Genomic DNA, 25,585 nt, shown 5'->3' with positions numbered 1-25,585 from the left:
TCAGCGAACAATGGCTCTTCTGGTCGCCGGATTCACACAGCTCTACACACGGTGAAGGTTCAATCGTTTAACAACTGTTTCGTCATAAATATGTTATTTTTTTGGCGTACTCTGCAATGAATCATCCTTCACTGTATCATATTCGATAGCCCGCAAGTTAAATTTGCTTTAGACCCAGGTAACATGTAACGTAATTCATTTTCTTTTCTTAAAACACCGTTTTTGTTCAGAAAAAAACAAGTTTTTCTTTGAAAAAGATTGAGTTATTAAAAGGTAAGGTTTAAAAAAATATTTTTTCAATATATATTTCAAAAAAAGGAATGGTCTGTAAATATAGTTAGACAGGAGGAACGAGTGGGTAAATTAACTTAATTAAGGCGAATGTGCTTGGTAATAGAAACAAAGGAAGATCGAGGAAAACTTGAATTGTCAAGTATTAATTTCAAACATTTGAAAGTGGTCAGGTCAGGAGTCGGAATAATCGGCGTATATGCATGAGGAGATCGAATGTGTAAGAGGCGGAGATCTTTTTGCATAGATATATAAATATATATATAAATATATTTTTTTTATATCGCTTACTCCTTTCAAGAACGTCATATATCAAAAAACTTGGTTTTTCAGGAGATCGTTTTTAAAGTTAAAACATATAATGAAATGTGTTAAAAGTAAATATGAAGCCACTTATTGAACTTTTTACTGTGCAACAGATCTTTTAGGTAAAACCTGAAGGTTTTTTCTCCATTTGAAAAATATTTAGTGTATTTAAAAAAATAATTAAACAATACCTTATCTTCGAAATGCAAAAACAACACTTTCTGCCCTGTAGCGGGTAAATATTAAGTAAAAAATATGCCGCTTTTGCTGGGATATAGAACATTTTCTGGGCATTCCGAAAACATGCACCACTGAAAATTGACGATTTTTGATTTATTACGTTCTTGAAAGGAGTGAGCGATATATATATATATATATATATATATATATATATATATATATATATATATATATATATATATATATATATATATATATATATATACATATATATACATATATATATATATATATATATATATATATATATATATATATATATATATATATATATATATACATATATATATATATATATATATATACATATATATATATATATATATATATATATATATATATATATATATATATATATATTCATAAATGTGTAACATTAAAAAAAGTGACTCAAAATGTCACTGTCGAGCGCATTGTGTGTGTCATGTCTGTCTTAATGCTGTGTTATGTCCCATGTAAGGTATGTTATTCACCATAAGTTCTTAGAATAAATACCTTCCATCACAATGCAAATAAATCGCCTGGCTTAGTAATACAAGTATACCTTACCAAGCAACAAATTTGCATATTTTTCTAATATGCATCGTTTGTATACTTGAATAAAGTATAAGACTGTCTATTAAAGACCAATATATAATTAATTAAAATTTTCTATAAACTCAGGTAACATTTGGCGTAATTGATATATTTTTTTTAAAACAGCGTTTTTATATTGAAAAACTAAGTTTTTCTTCAAAAGAAATATGTATTTTTGAAAAGTAAAGAGACCGACCACCCTGAGAATGGAATCCGGAACCTCCAGTATGGTAGCTGAGCGGGCTGACCGTTAGGAGGCGGACTAATAAATATAAGTGATTTTTCACTCTAATTTTATTCGATTTTACCCTGGTCTTGTACTTGAAGCGGAGGGCTAATCACCTTTTCTTCGTGTGTTAACTATCGAGACAACATTGTTCATATGATGCAGTGCCCTATGTACCATCGGGTGCGGATGAGGGTTTGAAGAAAATTTATTGGACCCCCTCTAGGAATCGAACCCGGGACCACCAGTACGGTAGCCGAGCATGCTTACCATTACACTACGGAGGTGGGCAAATAAATATAACTGATTTTTCACTCTAATATTATTTCGATTTTACCCTGGACTGGTACCTGAAGCGTAGGGCTGATCACCTTTCCTTCATGTCTTAATGATCAAGATAACATTGCGTTTATATGATGCAGTGCCCTATGCACCATCGTTTGCGGATGAGGGTTTGAATAATAGTTATTGGACCCCTCCTAGGAAATGAACCTGGAACCACCAGTACGGTAGCCGAGCGTGCTTACCATTACACTACGGAGGTGGACAAACATCTCAAGGCGAAACAAGATGATAATAGCATTATATCTTGAAATTATAGAATTAATTGCAATAATTCTTCTCAGTCTCGTGATTGTATCATGCACTTCCTAAAGCAGCGGTTCTCAAAGTGTGTTACGCGGAGACGTGAGGCTCCGCAAAGGCGAGTTACAAGTTACATAATACTTCATACTGCATTCAGCTCTTCTGTCATGCTTTACATAAAAAAGTTTATTAAAAAAACAACTTTAATCTCCCTTCTCCGTCCGTCGTATATGTTTTCCACATCCACAGTGTAATGGTTACACATTTAACTACCATGCTGGAGGTCCCATGTTTTTTAACTCGAGTGTTTATTTAATCAATAAAATGATAGGGTTTTATTTCGACAATAATTCAAAAGAGTTTCAGGTAATAAAAATTCTTATTTTCCACATTTTAATGTGATTTGATTGGTGTAGTTGCAATAATTTATATTATATTTTCCATAACTTCAATTTATTATTGTTATCATATTTTATCTTTCTCTTTCTCCTATAATAAATATTTAAAAAAAATATTATTACAATTTATTTTGTTAGTAAGAGCAAAAAGTTGTGGACCTTATAAAATAAAATAAAGAGAGTTCTGTCGCCAAAAATATTTCAGAACCGCTGTCTTAGAGCTATAATAATGAGCAGATAAATAAAACCAGGAAAAGATTTGAGATCGATTTAGTAGTCATTTCAAGCCCTTAGTAGTAAGTTTAATTGAAAAGCGGTAATGCCTATTTTCTATTCGATATTCACTAATATAAATAATGTATGTCTGTAATATCTCTTGTCATTTCTGAGCTCCTGTGATCGTATATTACAATATTGCATTGTAATTACCTTTGTTCGTAGAGTGGTCGACCTCGACTGTATTAATTCTAGTACTTTATGTTCAAAGTATAATATGCACATAACATATCGCTCACTCCTTTCAACAACGTCATATATAAAAAAACTTTATCTTTCAGGAGATTGTTTTTATAGAATAAAAATATAATGAAATGTATTGAAAAATAAATATCAAGCCACTTATTTAACTTTTTAGGTAAAACCTGAATGTTTTTTCTCCATTCTAAAAATGTTTAGTATCTTTAAAAATATAATTAAACAATACCTTTTCTTCAAAATGCAAAAACAACACTTTCTGCCCTGTAGCGGGTAAATATTAGGTTAAAAATATTCCGCTTTTGCTGGAATATGGTACATTTTCTGGGCATTCCGGAAACATGCACAACTGAAAATTGTCCATTTTTTATGTATGACGTTGTTGAAAGGAGTGAGCGATATGTTACGTAGATCAGAGAGATACTGCGATATTCTTTCAGCTTTGCTTGCATTTTTGTAATTATTATTTGTCTTGCCTCTATATTCGAACGGGGGCGGCTGTAGGCGTTTGGGATGTGCGTCAGTACGATGCAGTGTCCTACGCACCATTGGGTGCGGTAAGGGTTAGACGGAACCAAAATGCCGAACCCTCTTCTAGTGGAACGGAAGGTCTGCTGATGACAGTCAACAGTCCGCCTTCTCCTGAGGAGTGCAACGTGGTTTCCTCCCAGCAATTATCTATCCTATTCCCAACACAGATTAAAATAAAACATACTTTTTCAGTTAGAAGAAACAAAAATCTACTAAATAATCTGTAAACTAAGTAAATAAATAAGCAAGGTATATAATAAATGCAACTCCAATCTAAAAAACACACACGAAAAAGACTAGAGATTTGAATAAGGGAGATGAAATTAAAATCGAGTAATAATTGATTTGATTTATTAAGTTATTAAACATGCCTTCTGAATCTGAAAGCGTAGGTACTAATAAACCGTTACAGGTCAGGTTAAACGGAATATATTTAAACTTACTATTTAGATAAAATAAGTAACAATGGTTTTCCGGAACGACTACTGTATGTGGAGATTTTCCCATGTTGATTTCCAAAACACGGTAAATTCTAGACGCGGGCGATCGAATCAAAACACCGAATTGAATGAACGACTTCTTTAGGAGATGTCATCTCGCTCTATTGTGTAATGTAAGGAATGTGGGTATGTTGGTGACAAGAACATAGCTGCAAACGTGGGCTTATCCACTAGTCTGGCAAGGGCATTCTAGACCTCTCTCTCCAAGAAACCAGTCAATCCCTTGGAGCTACCTAGTTATACCTAAAATGAACCAAAGTTTTAGCGAGATATTACTGATAATCTTTACATAATTTATTTTTGGTTAGTTCAATGAACTGTACCCAAATATTATAAGACTGATCGAATTGACAGGATATCCTGTAGCTGTCAATAAATTGATCATCGATTTCCGTTGATATTTAATACAGAAGAAAAGCGACATATATTAGAGAAATATTAAAGAAATCAGTGAATATCTGGACTTTTGAGTTCTTGAACAATCGAACATTTTAGTTTTTTTACGCATTGTTTGATAGTTATTTTTGAACGACATAGACGCGTTGTTTGATGGATGTTATGTTTCATATTCTTGAACGACTTTGATGGGTTGTTTGAATATTATCTTTCATATTTTTGAACGACTTTGGCGCTTTGTTTGATAGACATTATGTCTCTTATTTGCGAACAATTTTGATGAGTCGTTTGACGTATATCATGTTTCATATATCTGAACGACTGACGCGTTGTTCGATGGACATTATCTTTCATATATCTGAACGACTCACGCGTTGTTTGATGGACATTATCTTTCATATTTCTGAACGACATTGACACGTTATTTGATGGACATCATGTTTCGCATTTCCGAACGACTTTGCGTATCGTTTATCGAATAATGCACACATTTTTAGCTTTGTTTAACCTTAATCTTGAGCGCACTTTCATTATCTCCAAAGTTCATTACCGCGTCGTGCACACAATCGCGAGAGTTGGCACTCGATGACTTTTTATCTGGGGGGGCGGTTCTCACGCCAGTGGAAATTTCGCTACTTTTTCCTATAGCGTGTGAACGTGAACAGCGCATCTACTTTCCTGCACACTTGTGTGCAGCGCGACACGTGACAACGTGTCACGCTTGGTGTGATCTGATCTGTAATCTTGGTTGTGTCGAGAAAAAAATGGAAAAAAAATACCTGCCCGGGAGGTGGCTGTGGCTTGTCGGAAGACTCTGATGTGGAAAAGGCTTAAAAGGGCAGTGATAGGAATAAATTTTTTCAAGAACCGGTTCGCCCCTTAGGTACTACCCTTCCCTATTAATTTTTTATCTTTCCCATATTTTATTCTCTTTTTGACGTTCAAATATTTTATACATGATCTCAATCGGAATATTGTGGACAAAAAAGGACCGGTGGATAAAAAAGGACCGGTTCGGCGAACTCTGAAAATTTTAGAGAGCCAGAACCGGTGCGAACCGGCTGAATCCCACCACTGCTTAAGGGGGTATTCAGTGCAACAGATCTTTTTAGGTAAAACCTGAAAGTTTTTTCTCCATTTGAAAAATATTTACTATGTTTAAAAAAATAATTAAACAATACCTTTTCTTCAAAATGCAAAAACAACACTTTCTGCCCTGTAGCGGGTAAATAATAAATTAAAAATATGCCGATTTTGCTGGGATATAGTTCACTTTCTGGACATACCGAAAAAATGCACAGCTGAAAATTGACAATTTTTGATATATGACGTTGTTGAAAGGAGTGAGCGATATGGCCAGGGTTGTCTGTAAAAACACGCCCGTATTCGAACGCAATTTTGAGTAAAAATTCAATCAATCGGTCGATAACTTTAGACGATTATTTTTTATTAACAAACCAACATTTGCATATATAGATTTATTTATGTAACGAATGCCTAGAGTCCAAGAGTGGTGTCTAGTCTGAGAAGTAACGGAGAGCTCCGTGAACGGCTAAGGTATGCGGGTAATAATTTAGAATCCGGCGGGCGTGACGCTCCAACAGAGAGGCCTCTGTGCGGGCCGCGGTACAGTCCAGTACAGAGTAGGTACTCGAACTGGTGAGAATGGTTTGGAGAAAAGAAAATTCAGTTCGAGAAATGCTAGAGAGTGAGTTCACAAGTCGCCCACTCCTTTCAAGAACGTCATAAATCAAAAAACTTGATATTTCAGGAGACCGTTTTTAAAGTTTAACAATATAATACAATGTTTTAAAAATAAATATCTAGCCACTCATTGAACTTTTTACTACGCAACAGATCTTTTTATTTAAAACCTGAAGATTTTTTCTCCATTTGAAAAATATTTAGTTTATTTTAAAAAATAATTAAACAATACCTTTTCTTCAAAATGCAAAAACAACACTTTCTGCCATGTAGCGTGTAAATATTGAGTTAAAAATATGCCTCTTTTTCTGGGATATAGTACATTTTCTGGGCATTCCGAAAATATGCTCAACTGAAAATTGTCGATTTTTGATTTATGACGTTCTTGAAAGGAGTGAGCGAAGTGTGAATTATGACGAGGCGAAGAATGCTCATCTTGTTATAGAAATACGAGTATAAATGAATATAAGTACTATTTTTTGACATTTCATCAAAGACGAAGAAGAATATGGAATATAATTAATATTTGAAGCACTAACTTTGTGATTTTCCATTTTATAATTAAAGTGTAACTTTGTTTTAAAATCACTATAAATCACTTAAATTAAAAGAATATGGAAGTCTGGGCATTTACGGGGCTGTCAAGTATTTGGACACACTCAAAATGTTATAATATAAGTACGGTGGAACCTCTCATAACGAGTTTAATTCGTTCCAGCATCTTATTCGCTAAGCGAAACATTTTTTCCCATAAAAATGAATGTAAAATACGATAATGCGTTCCAGGCCGAAAGAAAACTCGATTTTTATACGATTTTTTTTAAATTTACATTTTCACTAAATTTCGCAACTTAGTTTAAAAAAATTGCTTAGCAAGAGCAGATATGTCAGGAAGCCTAGATGCTTCTGTATCAGATCTGGGCATGCGGTGGGACAGCTTTCAATAAATAGACGTCCGTTATGTCGAAGTTTTACTGTAATTGTACATAATTTAAGGCTTCAATCAGAAATCTTGTTCAAGAACAAGAAAAATTATTTGTATTATCAGAAGATAATACGATTTTTTTTTTCATGGTTGATGGTCCAATTATCCGATATCTTATTTCGTCTTTCTTTCGTTTCAGCCAGCAGTCTCTGATTGATCGGAGAATGTCGACTATATAGCGGCCGAGCTGAGAGTCCATCAGGAAGCACTTTATCGATAGGTTATATCGACTCCAACACAGCGAACGAAACGCGAAAGGTACGTCAAGCACTTATTGTCTAGCTGAAACTATCCTTTCACCAATTCTACCTATTATTGACAACCACACTACTCAAATTCTTGGAAGTTCTATATATATGAACCAATTTAGAAACATTGTTCTTAACGATTTAGAAACGTGTGTAAAGTGATCACTTAAACCAGCCTATGACGGTCGTCAGCCCCTTAAATGCCCAGACTTCCATATTCTTCTTCATCTTTGATGAGATGTCAAAAAATAATATGAAAAATAACTCCTATAATTGGAGATAATCCAGATTTGTAAACACACTCAAAATGTTGAAAACAAATTGATTTTCCAGGTACCAACCTGCTTACTTGTTTAACAGTTCAAACACGAACCTTTTGTTTGTTCAACAACTCGAGTAGGTACCTACCTGATATTCCAGAATTGCCCAATCACGTCACTAACGATGACATCACCGTCCATATTTTGAAAGATGACAAATTGACCATAGACAAGAACAGCCAACAACAAAATTCACCCAATAACAATTCAATTGTTGGTTGAAGTACAATGAGCCTACCCATGGCGTCTTCACACGGCAATAAAAGGTTTTCCATGGAAGAACGATTAAGAAAAGAAGATAATGAATTGTAAAACAAAACGTGTATCTTCGCTTTTCAGTGACAAAAGGTTTTTCTTGAATAAAGTATTGCAAAATTCGGATTTCGCATTCAATTTTGTTGTGTGGAGTGATTAGATGTTGAAAGTGGTGATGAAATTATTATTTTTAATTTAATATAATAATAATAAAACACTTATCCGCACCCCAATGGTGCATAGGGCACTGTGTCATATAAAAGCAGTGTTATCTTGATCATTTACACATGATGAAAGGTGATCAGCCCTCCGCTTCAGGTACCAGTCCATGTTAATATTGAATAAATATTACAGTGAAAAAATCACTTATATTTATTTAACCCCCTTGGGAATCGAACCCGGGACCTCCAGAACGGTAGCCGAGCGTGCTGACCATTACACTACGGAGGCGGACATTACAATTTTATTTATTTTCGGCGAATTTAATATAGTTACAAAAATATTACAATTTCATTCATTTTCATTCGTGCTAGACATTTCTACTTTTAACATAATATGTTCGCTCACTCCTTTCAAGAACGTCATATATCAAAAATCGTCAATTTGCAGTTGTGCATGTTTCCGGAATGCCCAGAAAATGTACTATATCCTAGCAAAAGCGCCATATTTTTAACTTTATATTTACTCGCTTCAGGGCAGAATGTGTTGTTTTCGCATTTTGAAGAAAAGGTATTGTTTAATTATTTTTTTAAATATATTAAAAAATTTTCAAATGGAGAAAAAACTTTCAGGTTTATAAAATAAACATGCTTACTTTGGAATACCAAGTACAGCCACTAATAGATAAACGAAATAATAACTCATTTGAATTTTTTAAATACGTTTTCTAATATTGTATTCATGTGTATTTTTCACACGCTTCAAGTTTGGTAATGTGCTACTTAATATAGTATGCCGTGCAAAATTTATTATCATTTTCATCGTTCGAATCATTTGTTTCGACTCTTTTGAAAAACGAACCGTTTTTGTTTTCAAGTGTTCGAACGGTTTCTGTTCCAATTTTCCGTATTATTACTGATCGAGTACCTACCTGTCCGATTACTGATAAAAGTACCTACTCGTCCATTGTATATTTTTTCCGATTTTGAATTCAACGCACAACTTTCACTTGGCACCGGTTGGCGCGCAGAAACCATTGTTGGAATACGCACGCCTTGTAGACAGACGTGGCGATCTGCAATCGTGTTCGTACGTAGGTAGGTAGGTAGGTACCTTCGAACTTAGCGTTTATTTTTCAAATTTGAGATCGCATCTATGTAATTTTGAATCAATATTCCTGTCGCCATCTTGTTGTAAACTCCATTCTGACATAAGAACTTAAGAGTAGGTACTTAATGAAAATATTTGTCTATGTTTTCTGATGTTTTGGAGGTACAGTGGAAACTCTTATAACGAGGATAATTCGTTCCAGCATCTTAATTTGTTATATTTTCTCATTTGTTTATTTTAAATATGCTTCTTTCCTTATGTTTTTCTCATTTATTTATTTTAATTATGCTTCTTATGGCTATTTATTATACCTGTTTATTGTTTTTATATTTTGCCATGTATTAGTTTAGTTTTTTTTAAAAATCATTTTTGTAAGTTTATTATTTGTGTTCCAGTCTTATAAACTTTAATCCCATGTCCCAAAATGAGAAATTGAAACTACATACTCATCGGGAATTTTATATATACATGACTTATGTATGTAATAAAAATAAATAAATCGTTAAGCGAAACATTTTTCTCCATAGAAATCAATGTAAAATACGATAATGTGTTCCGTGGCGATAGAATACTCAATTTTTTACTAACATTTATTCAAATTAAATTACTTTTAAATTGTTAAGTAGTGAAATAACTTACAAAACAATTTTGATCAATGGATTTGAAAAAAAAATAGTTTTGAAAGATAGCATGATTCGAATGCATAGCCTAGGTTACGTTGTCCATGATAGAAGGACCTACAACCTGAGGACGAGGAGAGCTGACCTCAACAGTCTACAAAGACGATAGGTTGGCATGGAGCCAGAAAGAAGAAGAAGAATTAGTTTTATCCAGGACCTTGGAATTCTATATGTGTTAGAATTTTGGTCATCCTAATCACTTGATTTAGGCCTTTTTAAAATTATGTTTAAAATCATATTTCGGAATGAACAAAAATGTAAAATTATATTTAGGTCTTTTCTCTTTAAATTTACTCGATTAATGACTTCATTGATTCGGATTCGATTCTATCTGCAATACCATATATGATTTTTTCATTGAATTCACTATATTCTGCTTTTTTGTTATTCATTTTTCTTTATCGACAAAGTCATTTAATTGATCAATGATTGAACTTGATAAAAAATCGACTTTTGTCATTCAATTCACTGGATCTACCTCTTTGTCAGACAATTTGTTAAATATACGACTTTTATGATTCGAGTACCATCTTAATTCATTCCCGCAGTTTGTGTTGAATAGCCGCAGGTGCGCTGATGGGTGTGTTGAACATTGCATTGTTCCCGATGTCACGTACGCGCGTGCGTGCGCGCCGAGGTACCTCGGAGTTCTCGTGGTCACTCTTTTTTTTTGAATTGCCTAACGTCCAAGTGACTCTGAAATCTAGCTACGGCTTATGCAACACCACTAATCATGTCCCTACTCAGGCTTCAACTTTATAAGTTTCACAGCCTATGCCTACTTGTGAGTGGATTTACTCTTTATGTTTAAAGTTACTATAATTTCATGTAGTGTAATGGTCAGCACGCTCGGCTACCGTTCTGGAGGTCCCGGGTTCGATTCCCAGCGGGGTCAAATAAATATTAGTGATTTTTTCACTCTAATATTTATTCAATATTATCCTGGACTGGTACCTGAGGCGGAGGGCTGATCACCTTTCCTTCGTGTGTAAACGATCAAGATAACACTGTGTTTATATAATGCAGTGCCTAATGCACCATTGGGGTGCTGATAAGGGTTTGAATTGAAATAATTGCATGTAATTCACGAGTGAAAATTATAGGCAAAAACACTCGCCTCGTGGTCACTCTTTTTTTTTTGAATTACCTAACGTCCAAGCGACTCTGAAATCTAGCTACGGCTTATGCAACACCGTTTATCATGTCCCTACTCAGGCTTCAACTTTAAAAGTTTCATAGCCTATGCCTACTTGTGAGTGGATTTACTCTTTATGTTTAAAGTTACTATAATTTCATGTAATTCAGAGGTGATGCAGGCTTTATATGCCTGGTAGCAGCGCGCACCCCGCACGCGTACTGCGCAAGCGCTCCGTGTTGCGGCGTACATGCGTACTGAAGACGTGACGGCGCGCAGTGACAGTACTCGTATTGAATTTCAAAACGTTTATCATCGGATGACGTATGTTTGGGAGGTCTTTATCTAGTAATGTATCAATGGTGGTTGATGATGTAGAATTATACATAGGTACCTACATTAAGTCGAATTGTTGTCATGATGTACCTATGTAAAGTGAAGTTTGTTGTAGATGATGCAAATAAATAATGTATCAATTGGATGAGAGATGGGACACGGGACTTGGAACATGGGCTTTTGGAAATTGAACATGGATTATTGGACATTGAACATGGGCTATTGGACATTGAACATGGGTTATTGGACATTGAACATGGGCTTTTGGACATTGAACATGAATTATTGGATATTGAACATGGGTTATTGGACATTGAACATGGGTTATTGGACATTGAACATGAGCTTTTGGACATTGAACATGAATTATTGGACATTGAACATGGGTTATTGGACATTGAACATGGATTATTGGACATTGAACATGGGCTATTGGACATTGAACTCCGTAGTGTAATGGTCAGCACGCTCGGCTACCGTACTGGAGGTCTCGAGTTCGATTTCCAGGGGGATCAAATAAATATAAGTGATTTTTTCAATCGAATATTTATTCAATATTACCCTGAACTAGTACCTGAAGCGGTTGGCTGATCACCTTTCCTTCATGTGTTAACGAACAAGATAACACTTCGTTTATATGATGCAGTGCCCTATGCACCATCGGGGTGCAGATAAGAGTTTGAAGACACAAAGTGAACGACGAATGATAATGAGAGTGTTAAAAATGATTGAATTTCCGTTCTATGCAGATCGCGTTGGCTCCTGATTGCGCTTTGGTTCGGAAACGGTTACCTCACCGTAGATGCATTTATTACAGAAAATCCATTATCGAATACCGATCTGTTGCGTTGCATCACCATCAAGGCGGTCTGAAAGAGAAAACCACTGGTCCAAAGGCTATGCAATAACGTTTCAGTAAACCTTGTTTTACGATCGCGACGGATTGCATAATACATTTTCTATTTACTAGATATAAAAAGAGATATTTTTTTAATATGACGTGTTTTCAAAAAAAAAATCCCTTCCATTTATTCGCGGTGGCGTGTGTAGGTACATTTTTGGAAGCCCAAAGAAGCATCACCGCGTAGTATTTTCGGAAGCCTACATAAGCATCGCACCTTAGTATTTTCGAGTGTCGGAAAGAATATCGCGATGTAATATCTTCGGAAACCTCAAGGAGTATCGCCATATAGTAATTTATGGAAGCCTGAAGGAGCATCGCAATATAGTATTTTCGGAAGCCTGATAGAGTATCGAAATGTTATATTTTTTTGAAGCCTGAAAAGCACCGTTACGTAGTATTTAATTAATCCTGAAAAAAAAAGCAATATACTGCTTTCGGAAGCCTAAAAAGCATCGCCACGTAGTATTTTCGGAAGTCTGAAGGAGCATCATAAATAAGTATTTTCGAAAGCCCGAAAGAGCATCGTAACTCAGTATTTTCGGAACCCTAAAAGAGTATCGCACTTTAGTATTTTTGGAATGCCTGAAGGAGTATTAATATAACCAACTTTAAAAAGAAAAATAAGAAGTATTGAATATTGCAGTAATACGTTTACGAGAAAAATAGTAAAATGATATATCGCTCACTCCTTTCAACAACGTCATATATCAAAAAACTTAATTTTTCAGGAGAAAATATATATGTATCAAGCCACATATTGAATTTTTTATTGTGCAACGGATCTTTTTAGGTAAAACCTGATTGTTTTTTCTCCATTTGAAAAATATTTAGTATATTTAAAAAAATAATTAAACAATACCTTTTCATCAAAATGCTAAAACACCACTTTCTGCCCTGTGGCGGGTAAATATTGAGTTAAAAATATGCCGCTTTTGCTGGGATATAGTACATTTTCTGGGCATTCCGAAAACATGCACAACTGAAAATTGACGATTTTTGGTGTATGACGTTGTTGAAAGGAGTGAGCGATGTGTTTCGGTGCCGAAATTATGATGGAATTATAAATAAAACACTTGTTTTTGACCACTTGAATATTATAGTTTTACGACATGTTTCGGAAGCTACAGATGCTTCAAAACAGTTTATATATAAACCCGTAGATAGAAGCATCTATAGCTTCTAAAATTAGTCGTGACAGTATAATACTCAACTAAAAAAATAAATGTTTTATTTAATTATTAATAATTCAAGTAAAATTTTAATTAAAAATGAATTATATTACAACAAAATGACTTCCAAATCAAATGATGAAAAGTTTTTATTTGGCTAAACATTGATATTAATTAGTGAATGAAACTCTAATTCTTCAAGGTAAATCTAATTTTTTTGTCGACTTTTTGATACAACGCTAAACATTTAACAGAAACAGTGAGTACCACCATATAAGACACCTGAATACACCTTCTCTTTAAGCCCCAATATACGTTAAATGCAACTAAATCTTCTCTAAACCCAGGTAATTCGTCGTAATTGAAAACACCGTTTTTGTACTGAAAAAATAATTTTTCTTCGAAATAAATACACATATGGGTTTGAAAAGAAGAATTATGGAAAAGTAAGGTATTAAAAAAAACTATATATATATATATATATATATATATATATATATATATATATATATATATATATATATATATATATATATATATATATATATATATATATATATATATATATATATATATATATATATATATATATATATATATATATATATATATATATATATATATATATATATATATATATATATATATATATATATATATATATATATATATATATATATATATATATATATATATATATAATTTATTGAAATGTTTTTTCATTATATTATACACATTTTTTATTGTCAAATTATAAAATTTATTGTAAAAAAAATGAACATGAACACACATCAGATTTCAAATTGTGATTTTAAAGCCCGAGATCTAGGCCTTAACATTTTACCAGACGCCAAGATGAGAATCGTTTAAAATGCGTATGCTGTATCCCTAAAAAAATGACATTTGGCCAGTACCTACCTACGTAAATGGTTTTTCGAAAGAAACTAGTTCTGCGAGTTGGTCGTCTGGAACCGCTCCGTGACGGGTGACTCACTGGACGCGAACCGGTTATCTCAGAGTCGCAGACTGTCATTAAATCGACATTATAAGATTGCTCATACAAAATTTAAGCTTAGAAGGTAGGTACCTAGTACCTACCCATCCTAGAAATGAGCAATGACTAGAACTTCCGCGAATTTAAATTATTATTTGGTTTCTACAAATTAGCGTGAGTCAACATCATTTTCAATATGCTTAATTTTTTGTGTGCAATTTTTTTTATTCAATCTTCATGAAATGTTTTATATCGCTCACTCCTTTCAACGACGTCATATTTCAAAAATCGTCAATTTCCAGTCGTGCATGTTTTCTGAATGCCCAGAAAAAGGTTCTAAAGGGTCCGCCAAATAACTTTTTTTTTTTGAAAATGGGGCGCAAAACATCGAGTGTAGCTTCGGCTGTGTGGCACGTAGCGCCGTCCTGTTGAAACCAAATGTTGCTAATATCCTCCTCTTCAATTTTTGTGAACAAAAATCCGTTCAACATGGCCCGATAACGATCGCCATTGACTAACGGCCACTCCTTGCTCATTTTCAAAGAAAAATGGCCCAATTATGCCTCTGGACCAAAATCCGCACCAAACAGTGACTCGTTTTGGGTGTACCGGCTTTTCAATGTATGCGTGCGGGTTTTCTGTGCCCCAAATACGACAATTTGGTTGTTTACATACCCGCCAAGATCAAAATGAGCTTCATCCGAAAAGATGATTTTTTTGGCAAAATCGGCATCTTCTGTAAGTCGAATGTCGCAATATTTCCCAGCGTTGTTCAAGCGTATACACAACCATATTCGCTCAGCGGAAGGATAAAACTAATTATCTGTCAAATCAGACATGAGCTAAGTGTTACCATTCACGAAATAAGCACTAGTTGAAAAAAAAAACTTTAGATGGCGGACCCTATATATCCCAGCAAAAGCGGCATATTTTTTAACTTAATATTTACCCGCTACAGGGCAGACATGTTGTTTATGCATTTTGAATAAAAGGTATTGTTTAATTATTTTTTTAAATATACTTAATATTTTTCAAATAGAGAAAAAACATTCAGGTTTTACCTAAAAAGATCTGTTGCACAGTAAAAAGTTCAATAAGTGGCTGGATATATTTTTTTTCATTATATTTTTAAACTTTAAAAACGATCTCCTGAAAAATCAAGTTTTTTTGATATTTTACGTTGTTGAAAGGAGTGAGCGACATGTCACAATAGATTTTAAAGAAATAGTGGTATTTACCAAGTAAAACATAAATTATAAATGGATAGATTTTACAACAAAGTGACTGTCAGAATCAATTAAATAATAATCAATGAAATCAGATGAATATTATTTTTTCATAACTGACTTTTTTCATACATTGGTACGATACCACACCCTTTTGATACATGTAATTTATAATAGTTTAATTTTTCATGATCGCCCTTGATAGAAAATAAGTACCATTTCGAATTTTCCGTCTCGGAATCTCATCCGGTCGTGGGAATGGCGAATCAGAGAACAAAACGACTCGAGTATGGGAGTCCAACATTGACCGCCAACAGCGTTGAATCGACTACACGTTTGTCTCGCAAACTTTTCACATGTTTTTGTCTTTAAATATACAAATGCACTTGTAAAATACCACTTTTTAGTTTGTCAATGTCAACACGACAAGTTTCAAGAACATCTGTGATTCTCGAAACACTAGTCGTGTTTATATTAAATAATAATTTCATAGTTTAATCAATTCAAAAATGGTCTCAGAAGTGTTTTATTATTACATTCAAATCATCATTTTATTGTTTTTTGACATCTCATCAAAGATGAAGAAGAATATCCAGGTCTGGGCATTTACGGGGCTGACGACCGCCATAGGCTGGTTTAAGTGATCTGTTTACGCACGTGTAACATTTATCAATTCTACCCATAATTGTCAACCACACTACTCAAATTCTTGAAACGTTTATATGTATTGTTCAAATTCGAAACTAGAGACATCTATTGGTAAGATGAAAAGTCGCTTATTGAGCAGATATTCTTTTATTAGTAAGTGAGATCCGAATCCTGGATTATAATCACACAAACACAGAAAAAACAGAGTCGCAAAATTGTATAATGTATAAGGGTTTGAAAATGTTTGATGAGATGCCTGAATGTATGAAGAATGAAAAGAGTCTGAAAGATTATAAAAATAAATGTTTTGTTTACCGTAAGAAGATGTAAATACATGTATGATATAAATTAAGTGTGAAAAATAGTTTGTATTAAATGTTAAATAAGCTCACTACAGGAAAAAATCAAATAAATAGATATATTTAACTGTAAACGGCAAATTCTATTAGAATAATAATTTTGAAACGAAATGTATTCGGAAAGTACCTACTTAGCGTCGAACAAAACAAGACCTAATTCAAAATTTTCCCGCCATTGTTATTTGCATGAGAAATGCGCGCCAATATTATCCATAGAAAATATAAACAAGTGCCTGAAATAACGCCCTCCCAGTACAACGCTTTTGTAGGCAGGTACGAGAAAGGGGGTACCTACTCTCTTTTCGTAAACACAACAACAACAACATGATAGGCGTGCTAAGAAAATTGCACACGCTAATCATTTTCACTTTATCGCCAGTAATGCGTCAAGCACACGCGATAAGAGTGATTCAAAATAACGTATAATTATAAAATATTTGTTTGCATGCAAATTGTGCCATGACTGCTCTTGTATGTTATTTATTTATTGTATTTTAAAAGCATTACATACATAATACTACAAAAAGTAATTTGGTTTATTCATTTCGGGACAGCGTTATGTAAAGTTCCTTAGGAAAAAAATTCGTTGCCTTCCCCACCTAACGACATCTTCGATCGCGCGTATTTCCCTGATCCTGGCGTTTCTTATACTATCTCGAAGACTCTTGCCTGATATGCTTCTTAGAGTCTTCATTTCTGACACTCTAAGCGCGCTTTTTGCGGCAACGGTGTCCGCTCTTCTTTCGATTCCATACGTCATACATAGTTTCTCATCGTTTTTTTTTTCTTTGTCCGCAGGTCTACGATGGCAGGCGCGTGGCTGGGTGTCGTGCTGGCCTGCTCGCTGCTGGCGACGTGTCGCGCGCAGAGCAACTACGCCTCGCACGCCAACAACATAGAGTACCAGGGAGATGGCCTGCCCGAGCAAACCGTTCTGGATGGCAAGGTAACTATTGTAAATCCCAAAAAAAAATATAAAAAAAAACATTTCGCTCACTCCTTTCAAGAACTTCATGAATCAAAAATCGTCAATTTTCAGTTGTGCATGTTTTCGGAATGCCCAGAAAATGTACTAAATCCCAGCAAAAGCGGCATATTTTTAACTTAATATTTACCCGCTACAGGGCAGAAAGTGTTGCTTTTGCATTTTGAAGGTTTTGTTTAATTATTTTTTTAAACATACTTAATATTTTTCAAATGGAGAAAAAACCTTCAGGTTTTACCTTAAAAGATCTGCTGCACAGTAAAAAGTTCAATAAGTGGCTTGATATTTATTTTCAATACATTGTATTATATTTTTAAACTTTAAAAATGTTCTCCTGAAAATTAAGTTTTTTTTTATATATGACGTTCTTGAAAGAAGTGAGCGATTTGTATTTCTCGAAACAAGCTGTGTGTTTATATTAACTCAAATGTGTGGTCATTTCTTGAATGTTTTTCGCAGATACTTTGTGGCACATTTTATAAACTTTATAAAATAAAACAACTTTGTTTTAACCACTTTTTATTGGTAAACTTTACCCAACCGGTTTCGACAAGAACCTTGTCATCATCAGGGTTACTCATACTAATAGTTAGGTTAAAGTTAATTATCCTTAATGAAGGGTAATTTACTTTAACCTAACTATGAGTATTTCAATGTTTAAGAATTTAGTACATAAACCCTGATGATGACAAGGTTCTTGTCGAAACCGGTCGGATAAAGTTTACCAATAAAAAGTGGTTAAAACAAAGTTGTTTTATTTTATATAGTTCAAAAGTGGTCTTTCAAGATACAAGTGTTCCATTTTTATGTTTGAATCGATCATAGTTCACGATGGATCGATCGTAATATAAAGTTTCTTTGCTGCATAATCTATTAGATTATATTAATTTGAATGGATAAATATCAAGATGTGTGATTATTGGCTAATAAATTAATATGAAAAACCACAAGACTATCGGTGACATTCTTATTGAAATCTGTAGAGAACTAAGAGAGATATGAAGGTTTAAACTTTAGATATTTGAATAAAACGAAAAACGTGCGTTCGCATACGTTATCAAATTCCCGTCATCGAACGTTTTATGACGTCATATGGTTTATTGTCTATGGTTTAGAGCTGTACTAGTAGTAGTAGTGTGGATTGTTTGTTTACCACTACACTACCATTTGTGTTATACAAATATGATGGACCATAGACATGAACAAATAGAGCCGCTAATAATTTAGCAATGTCACCCCAATATTAAAATAAATCCATCGTTTCTGTCACGTCATTCATTGCCAACTTACGAAAATAACTTTTTTTCGAAGGCGAATTTTCCAAAAGAAAATTATGAACGAAAATCTTTATTATATCAGCTGTTATAAACACTTCACGAGTCTAATACAATCCTTTATAGGTTGAGTATGTTAAATTAGATATTCCTCCCGTCTGACAAATATCCATTGTTTCCTTTCCAGGTCACGAAATTGGACGACCTTAGCCCTGTTATATTCCTTAACAGGACCAAAGCGGCCCTCAACTGCGCGGCTGGATCCATGCAGGTAAATTACTCCATAAAAGTACATATATGTCGCCTGTCCAAACCTAAAACACAGTAAGGTACATTTTTTTGAAAAACTTTTTGCAAAAAAACGCCTTTGTAATGATAACCTGGTTTTGAAAAGAAAAGAGTCATTGAAAGGTTAGGAGTTCAAAATATATAAATTACATATAATATAAAATATTTTTCGATGTATGTTATATTCTTAAAAATAAAATAATATCCAATATTCATTCTTAACAAAAAAAAACGGGCATGAACAGACATGAATCCTCTCCGGTGGAATGAATTCTGTGCCTGAGAATATCCCCTTAAAGTCGCTTGTGCACTACATGGAATTTTACCGTCCGGCAGTCCGGTTTTGAAAAATGAAAGCGACTACCCCTCTGTTCACAGATATATTACCACTATTTAAAAATATATATATTTAAACTTTAATTAATTGAATTATTGAAAATAAATAAAAATTGAGGTAAAATTCAATTCAATTCAATTCAATTCAATTTAATTTATTCAATAAAAAAAATATTATATACATAACAAACAATATTCAAGGCTTATATATTAAAAGTAAAAGTAAGCAAGAAGACTTAAAAGTGTAGAAGAATCCCGCTTCGGAAAACTCCTTCGGACACATGGAACAGATCAATATCCAATGTGATATTGTTCAACATAGCGGTAGCTCTTCCTACAGGCATAACCATCGGCAGGTTGGTCCTGTGTATAGGAATGTGAAACAATCTATGTCGACGCTGTCTTAGGTAACTATCGGGAACATACAGACCAATGCTCCGGATAATTTCAGGATTATAAAAATAACTGTCAACAGAGTGTACGACATTTTAGCGTGATCGAATTTACTTCAACGTGTTCACGCATCGATCCGGAGAAAGATGGACAAAAGCACAAGCCGATCATCCGTTTTATATGCTAACTGACGTGCCGGACGATAAAATTCCGTGTGATGCAAAAACGCCCTAACAGTACTCTTTTTTTTCGTGTTTATTTATAACGTATTTTTTTCGTGTGTTAATATTTCTTATACGGGACTCATGTGCCGTTCAAACTACTTCATCGATTTGAAACTGGTCTCGATTAAATCTAAATGTTTATCATTATTTGGTTAGTATTACTGTAAGCGGTATCCGCTCATGTGTTATTACACAACGATCTATTATTACACGTACAATGTATCGTAATGGCGGCAAAAAACGCGAATAGGTCAGGTTTTCACTGTTACGATCGCAGAAATACCCGCATAATTTACTTTTGTTATTGTCTATTAGTTATTATGGTATTAAAATATGTTTAAAGTACTGTTAACATTGAACGTAGTGGCAACACACGCAATACTAAATATTGCTCATGGCGGACAGCGTGCTTCTTGACGCTGCTGTCACTTTTTCAGATTTATAATATTTTCATTGCTTCCCAAGCATTGTGAGATGAACAATTCGAATATTTTTTGTATGTTTTTTGTTTTTGTTCATATTTATATATGTTGTTGAAACATATTTACCATATTTTTTATTATTATTTTAGTATACTTTTTTTACACTGTATCACGTGGTACGTATCTAACGTGTAAATGGAGACTTCAGTGTATTATTTTTTGAAAATATGAGTACAATTTTTTTATATTTTCTCATTTCTTTATTTTGAATATGCTTTTCTTCTTCTTCTTCTAACCCTTATCCGCACCCACTGGTGCATAGGGCACTGCATCATAAACGCAATGTTATCTTGATCGTTAACACATGAAGGAAAGGTGATCAGCCCTCCGCTTCAGGTACCAGTCCAGGGAAATATTGAATAAATATTATAGTGAAAAAAACACTTTTATTTATTTAATCCCTCCCTGGGAATCGAACCCGGGACCTCCAGAACGGTAGCCGAGCGTGCTGACCATTACACTACGGAGGCGGACTTTCTGCTTTTCTTACTTTATGTTTTTCTCATTTATTTCTTTTAAATATGCTTCTTTTGCCTATTTACTATACCTGTTCATTGTTTTTTTTATACTTTGTCATGTATTAGTTTTGGTTATTTAAAAAAAATATTTTTTGTAACTTTGTTATTTGTGTTCCAGTCTTGTTAACCTTAATCCCATGTCCCAAAATGAGAAATGGAAATTGCTCATCGGGAATATTATATATATGACTTATCCGCCTCCTTGGTGTAATGGTCAGCGTGTTTAGCTACCGTGCTGGAAGTCCCGGGTTCGATTCCCAGGGGGGGTAAAAATAAATATTAGTGATTTTACACTGTAATATTTATTAAATATTACCCTGGATTGGTTCCTGAAGCGCAAGAGTGATCACCTTGCCTTCGTGTAAGTAATGATCAAGATAACACTGCGTCAATTAGATGCAGTGCCCTATGCACCATTGGGTGCTGATAAGGGTTATAAGTATGTATGCAAAATGTTTTGAAAAATAAATAAATAAATAAATTTTATGAAAATAACTGACCGCAAAGTAAATGCTATAAATATAAATATGTAATATGTTTTTTTAATGATTGTTTCTACATCGAAGCTTTTCCGTGTCCACAGGTTGAGTTGAAGTTCAACGACAAATTTTTCGGCATAGCGTATGCCGACTTCGACAGGAACTCGGCTTGCCAGGTTGCCGGCAAGGGAGCCCTGAGCTACCGGCTGGAGCTCCCGCTGAAGGGATGTGGCACCAGACAGGTGAATACACACTATCATATATTTTTTTTCTTCAATTTATTTTTGTATTGTAGAACGGGGCTACTTGAACTTTGATGTGTTACTTATTATTTTTTTTACAAAAATGTTAATAATATTATTATATAACCACTCACCGAGATTTTTATGTCTACCGGTTTCGAGACGTACCCGTCTCTTCGTCAGGACAATGACTATTACAGCATGCAAACAATACCACTTTTTACCATTTACACACTTAACTACACAAAATCGCGCGTGTTAAACATTTTATGTAGTTTTAAGTGTGTAAATGGTGCTATGGTGGTGAAGGGTGGTATTGTTTGCATTCTGTGGAAGTGATTGTCCTGACGAAGAGACGGGTACGTCTCAAAACCGGTAAACATAAAAATCTCGGTGAGTGGTTATATACCAATATTATTAACATTTTTGTAAAAAAAAAAATTACTAACCACAAAGTAAATGCTTTTAATATTAATAATATTGAGAATATTTGATGTGTTACTTGAGCCCAGTACAAAAAAATCTGTATTTACCAAATATACCATACAATAATGAACGTATCGTCACAATAAGAGTCACCTGTCAGGGAAACAATGAATCATGTCAATACGTTCATTATTGTAGACCAAATACAGATTTTTTTTTTTGTACTGGGCTCAAGTAACACATCAAAGTTCAAGTAGCCCCGCTCTATGGTAGATTTTTGTTTCTTCTAGCTAAAAAAATGTTTTTATTTTAATCAGTGTTGGGAACAGGAAGGAATGGTCAGCACGCTCGGCCACCGTTCTGAAGGTCCCGGGTTCGATTCTCAAGGGGGGGGGGGGGGCGGTCAAATAAATATATGTTGTTGAAACATATCTACCATATTTTTTATTATTATTTTAATATACCTTTTTACACTGTATCACGTTGTACGTATCTAACGTGTAAATGGAGACATCAGTGTATTATTTTTTTTTATAAAAATATTAGTAATATTATCCACCTCCGTGGTGTGATGGTTAGTATATTTAGCTAATGTGCTGGAGGTCCCGGGTTCGATTCCCAGGGGGGTAAAATATATATATAAGTTTTTTTTTCTCTCTAATATTTATTCAATATTACCCTGGACTGGTACCCGAAGCGGAGGGCTGATCACCTTTGCTTCATGTGTTAACGATCAATAAAACACTGCGTTTATATTATGCAGTGCCCTATGCACCGGGATGCGGATAAGGGTTTGAATGAATGAATGTAGAGGTAGGCAGTAATGTAAGCTAGGTTCTACTTAGTAAGGTAGGGTAGGTACTGTTTGCGTTTTTGTGTCACGCGGGTAAGTTGGATAGGCAATGCTTTTCTGCCTACGTCTTGTTGTTTTCCCATGTACGAAAAAACTTAATAATTTGCCATAAAATTATATTTAAAGTATTCGAACTAAGTTGGTAATGTCGGTAACGATGAAACTTGAAAAAAACTTTGGAAAATACCATGTCTGGAAAGGTTTTCAGCAATAAATAATAAAAACAAGATCGTAATAATGATCTGTCAAACTACAAAAACCCGCGTCAAAGGTTGTTTTTATTTTTTTAAAGTTCGTAAAACTTCGGATATTTCCGTCGAAGTAATAAGTCGGGAGAAGAGGACAATTTTTACAAAAAGGTCGATTTATTCACAAGGTGAACTTTTACATAAGCGTATTGAATATTGACACTTTCACGAAGTGTAATCGCTGATCCGAGCAATTCGCTAGAAATGTACATTTCGAATGAATAATCGATATATATAAGCTCAGAACTAGATTGGCTTATGCGACTCAAAAAGCATTTTAAAGGAATCCATTTAGACTCCCATTTTCGGTTAAAAATTAATCAGATTTGACGAAAATGTAGTATTTTATGACGCAAATTACAAGCCCTGTTTTCTAAATATAACTGAATGTTTTCTTTTATTTATTATTATTCGATTTAAGAGAAATAATATATTGTATTCGATTGATTGTCCGAATGGCGAATAAGCTTTTGTAGCTGTCAGTGCTGCGCAAGGTGGTATATTGTCAATTGAATTTCAATATGGCGGAAATCGACACTTCTGTTCTGTCACCTAGAGGATTCAAAGTGATTTTTGTATCCCAAAAGTTCGGGTTGGCATAATTTAACTACTACTCATGTAACCCTGTTTTTTGTGAACGTAATTAAATGTTACGGCACCCTTGTTTCACATCCTATTCTTACACAAAAGTGTAATTTTTTGAGGTTACCTCGCATATGTACTTTGGAAAAAGCATAAAGGTGCTAAAAACACCTGTTTGTTGAGAGAGTGACTACCCACTGGAACATTCTACGAAAATGGCGGGAATTTTCACTCTAATGTGTTGTTGAATTGTACTTCAAGTGACTAAATCGCGCAAGTAAAAAAAATAGACGAAAACACTCCTTAATTAATTTTTCAACTGTGGAAATTTTATAGTCAACATATATTGATATTATTAATATGGGGTCTTCTATTCCAACCAAAGAACAGTCTCTCACCCTTATCAAAATTGAACCAACGCTGGGGTCTACTAACAATATGGAGTTGAATCCTGCGCCTGGAACGAGTTATGGTCGTCCTGAGATCGATAATGATTTTACAATGGAAGATTGTGACGGGTCTTCCAGACCTAAGAATAGTATACCAATTCCGGGATTAAAAAATCAGACAAATCCTGGTATAAATAACGGAGATTCCGGTCCAATGAAGACTATACCAGTTCTGCAATTAAATTTGCAGTCAGATCCTAGTATGAAAAATGGAAATTCCGAGATGAATAACACTCTACCGACTCTCGGATTAGATATTCGGTCGAATCCTAGTATGAATAATGAAAATCCTGGGATGAATAACACTCTACTGGCTCTCGGACTAGATATTCAGTCGAATCCTGGTATAAATAATGGAAATCCTGGGATGAATAACACTCTACTGGCTCTCGGATTAGATATTCAATTGAATCTTAGTATGAATAATGGAAAACCAGGAATGAATAACACTCCACCGACTCTCGGATTAGATATTCAATCAAATCCTAGCACAAATAACGGAGATCCCATGCTGGATAAGACTGTACCGATTCCGGTTCAGAATATCCAGCCCAATCCCGGCACAAATAGCGGAGATCCCAAGGTAAAGAGGAACATGCCTGTTCCGGGAATGAATTTCGAGCCGAATTACTATGTGAGAAATGACACTCCTCGTGTGAAGAAGGTCATAGATCCCAACGAACAGATCTTGGTGGAGGAAAATCGAAGGCTGTTTGAGCGGTGCGAGGTCTTGCAGAAGCAGCGCGACTACTGGTCGGGTCAGGTGCAGACGCGGGTGGAGATGATATCTACCCTGGAGGCGACCATCGATGACCTCATTGCAGTGCTTTCAAAGCTCGATATAAGCGTCCTAAAAAGCATAATCCAATAGACTTGCGTTGTACTTTTTGCATACGTCATTGCGTTTGATTCGTTTTTTAAGTTATGTTTGGTCGTCAAGGAATCTCAGTTTCAAGGAATCTTTTGTTTTGCAGAAACCCACCAAGCCACCTGATGTGACTTATCAGTGGAGTTTACTTTTATTGAAATACTTTTTTTTTTCACAATGTTT

The 25,585-nt window shown here is 34.3% G+C and overlaps 1 protein-coding gene across 2 annotated transcripts in view; it reads left to right on the top strand.

Moving 5' to 3' along the window:
• Nucleotides 1–25,585, top strand: part of pot (zona pellucida domain protein papillote) — an 86,503-nt gene that overhangs the window by 30,530 nt on the left and 30,388 nt on the right. For both annotated transcript variants that reach the window (XM_088271716.1, XM_088271717.1), the window contains exons 2-5: nt 7,352–7,470; nt 17,554–17,701; nt 19,202–19,285; nt 21,839–21,976. In XM_088271716.1, the coding sequence (XP_088127842.1) occupies nt 17,561–17,701; nt 19,202–19,285; nt 21,839–21,976 (363 nt within the window). In that variant the 5' untranslated portion in view covers nt 7,352–7,470; nt 17,554–17,560. The remainder of the gene's footprint in view (nt 1–7,351; nt 7,471–17,553; nt 17,702–19,201; nt 19,286–21,838; nt 21,977–25,585) is intronic.

This window comes from Brachycentrus maculatus, unplaced genomic scaffold (assembly GCF_059751285.1).
Source record: "Brachycentrus maculatus isolate JH-2025_06_01 unplaced genomic scaffold, ASM5975128v1 h1tg000459l, whole genome shotgun sequence".
Taxonomy (NCBI): domain Eukaryota; kingdom Metazoa; phylum Arthropoda; class Insecta; order Trichoptera; family Brachycentridae; genus Brachycentrus; species Brachycentrus maculatus.
The sequence above is the reverse complement of the archived record's forward strand: the minus strand, read 5'-3'. Positions and strand labels throughout refer to the sequence as shown.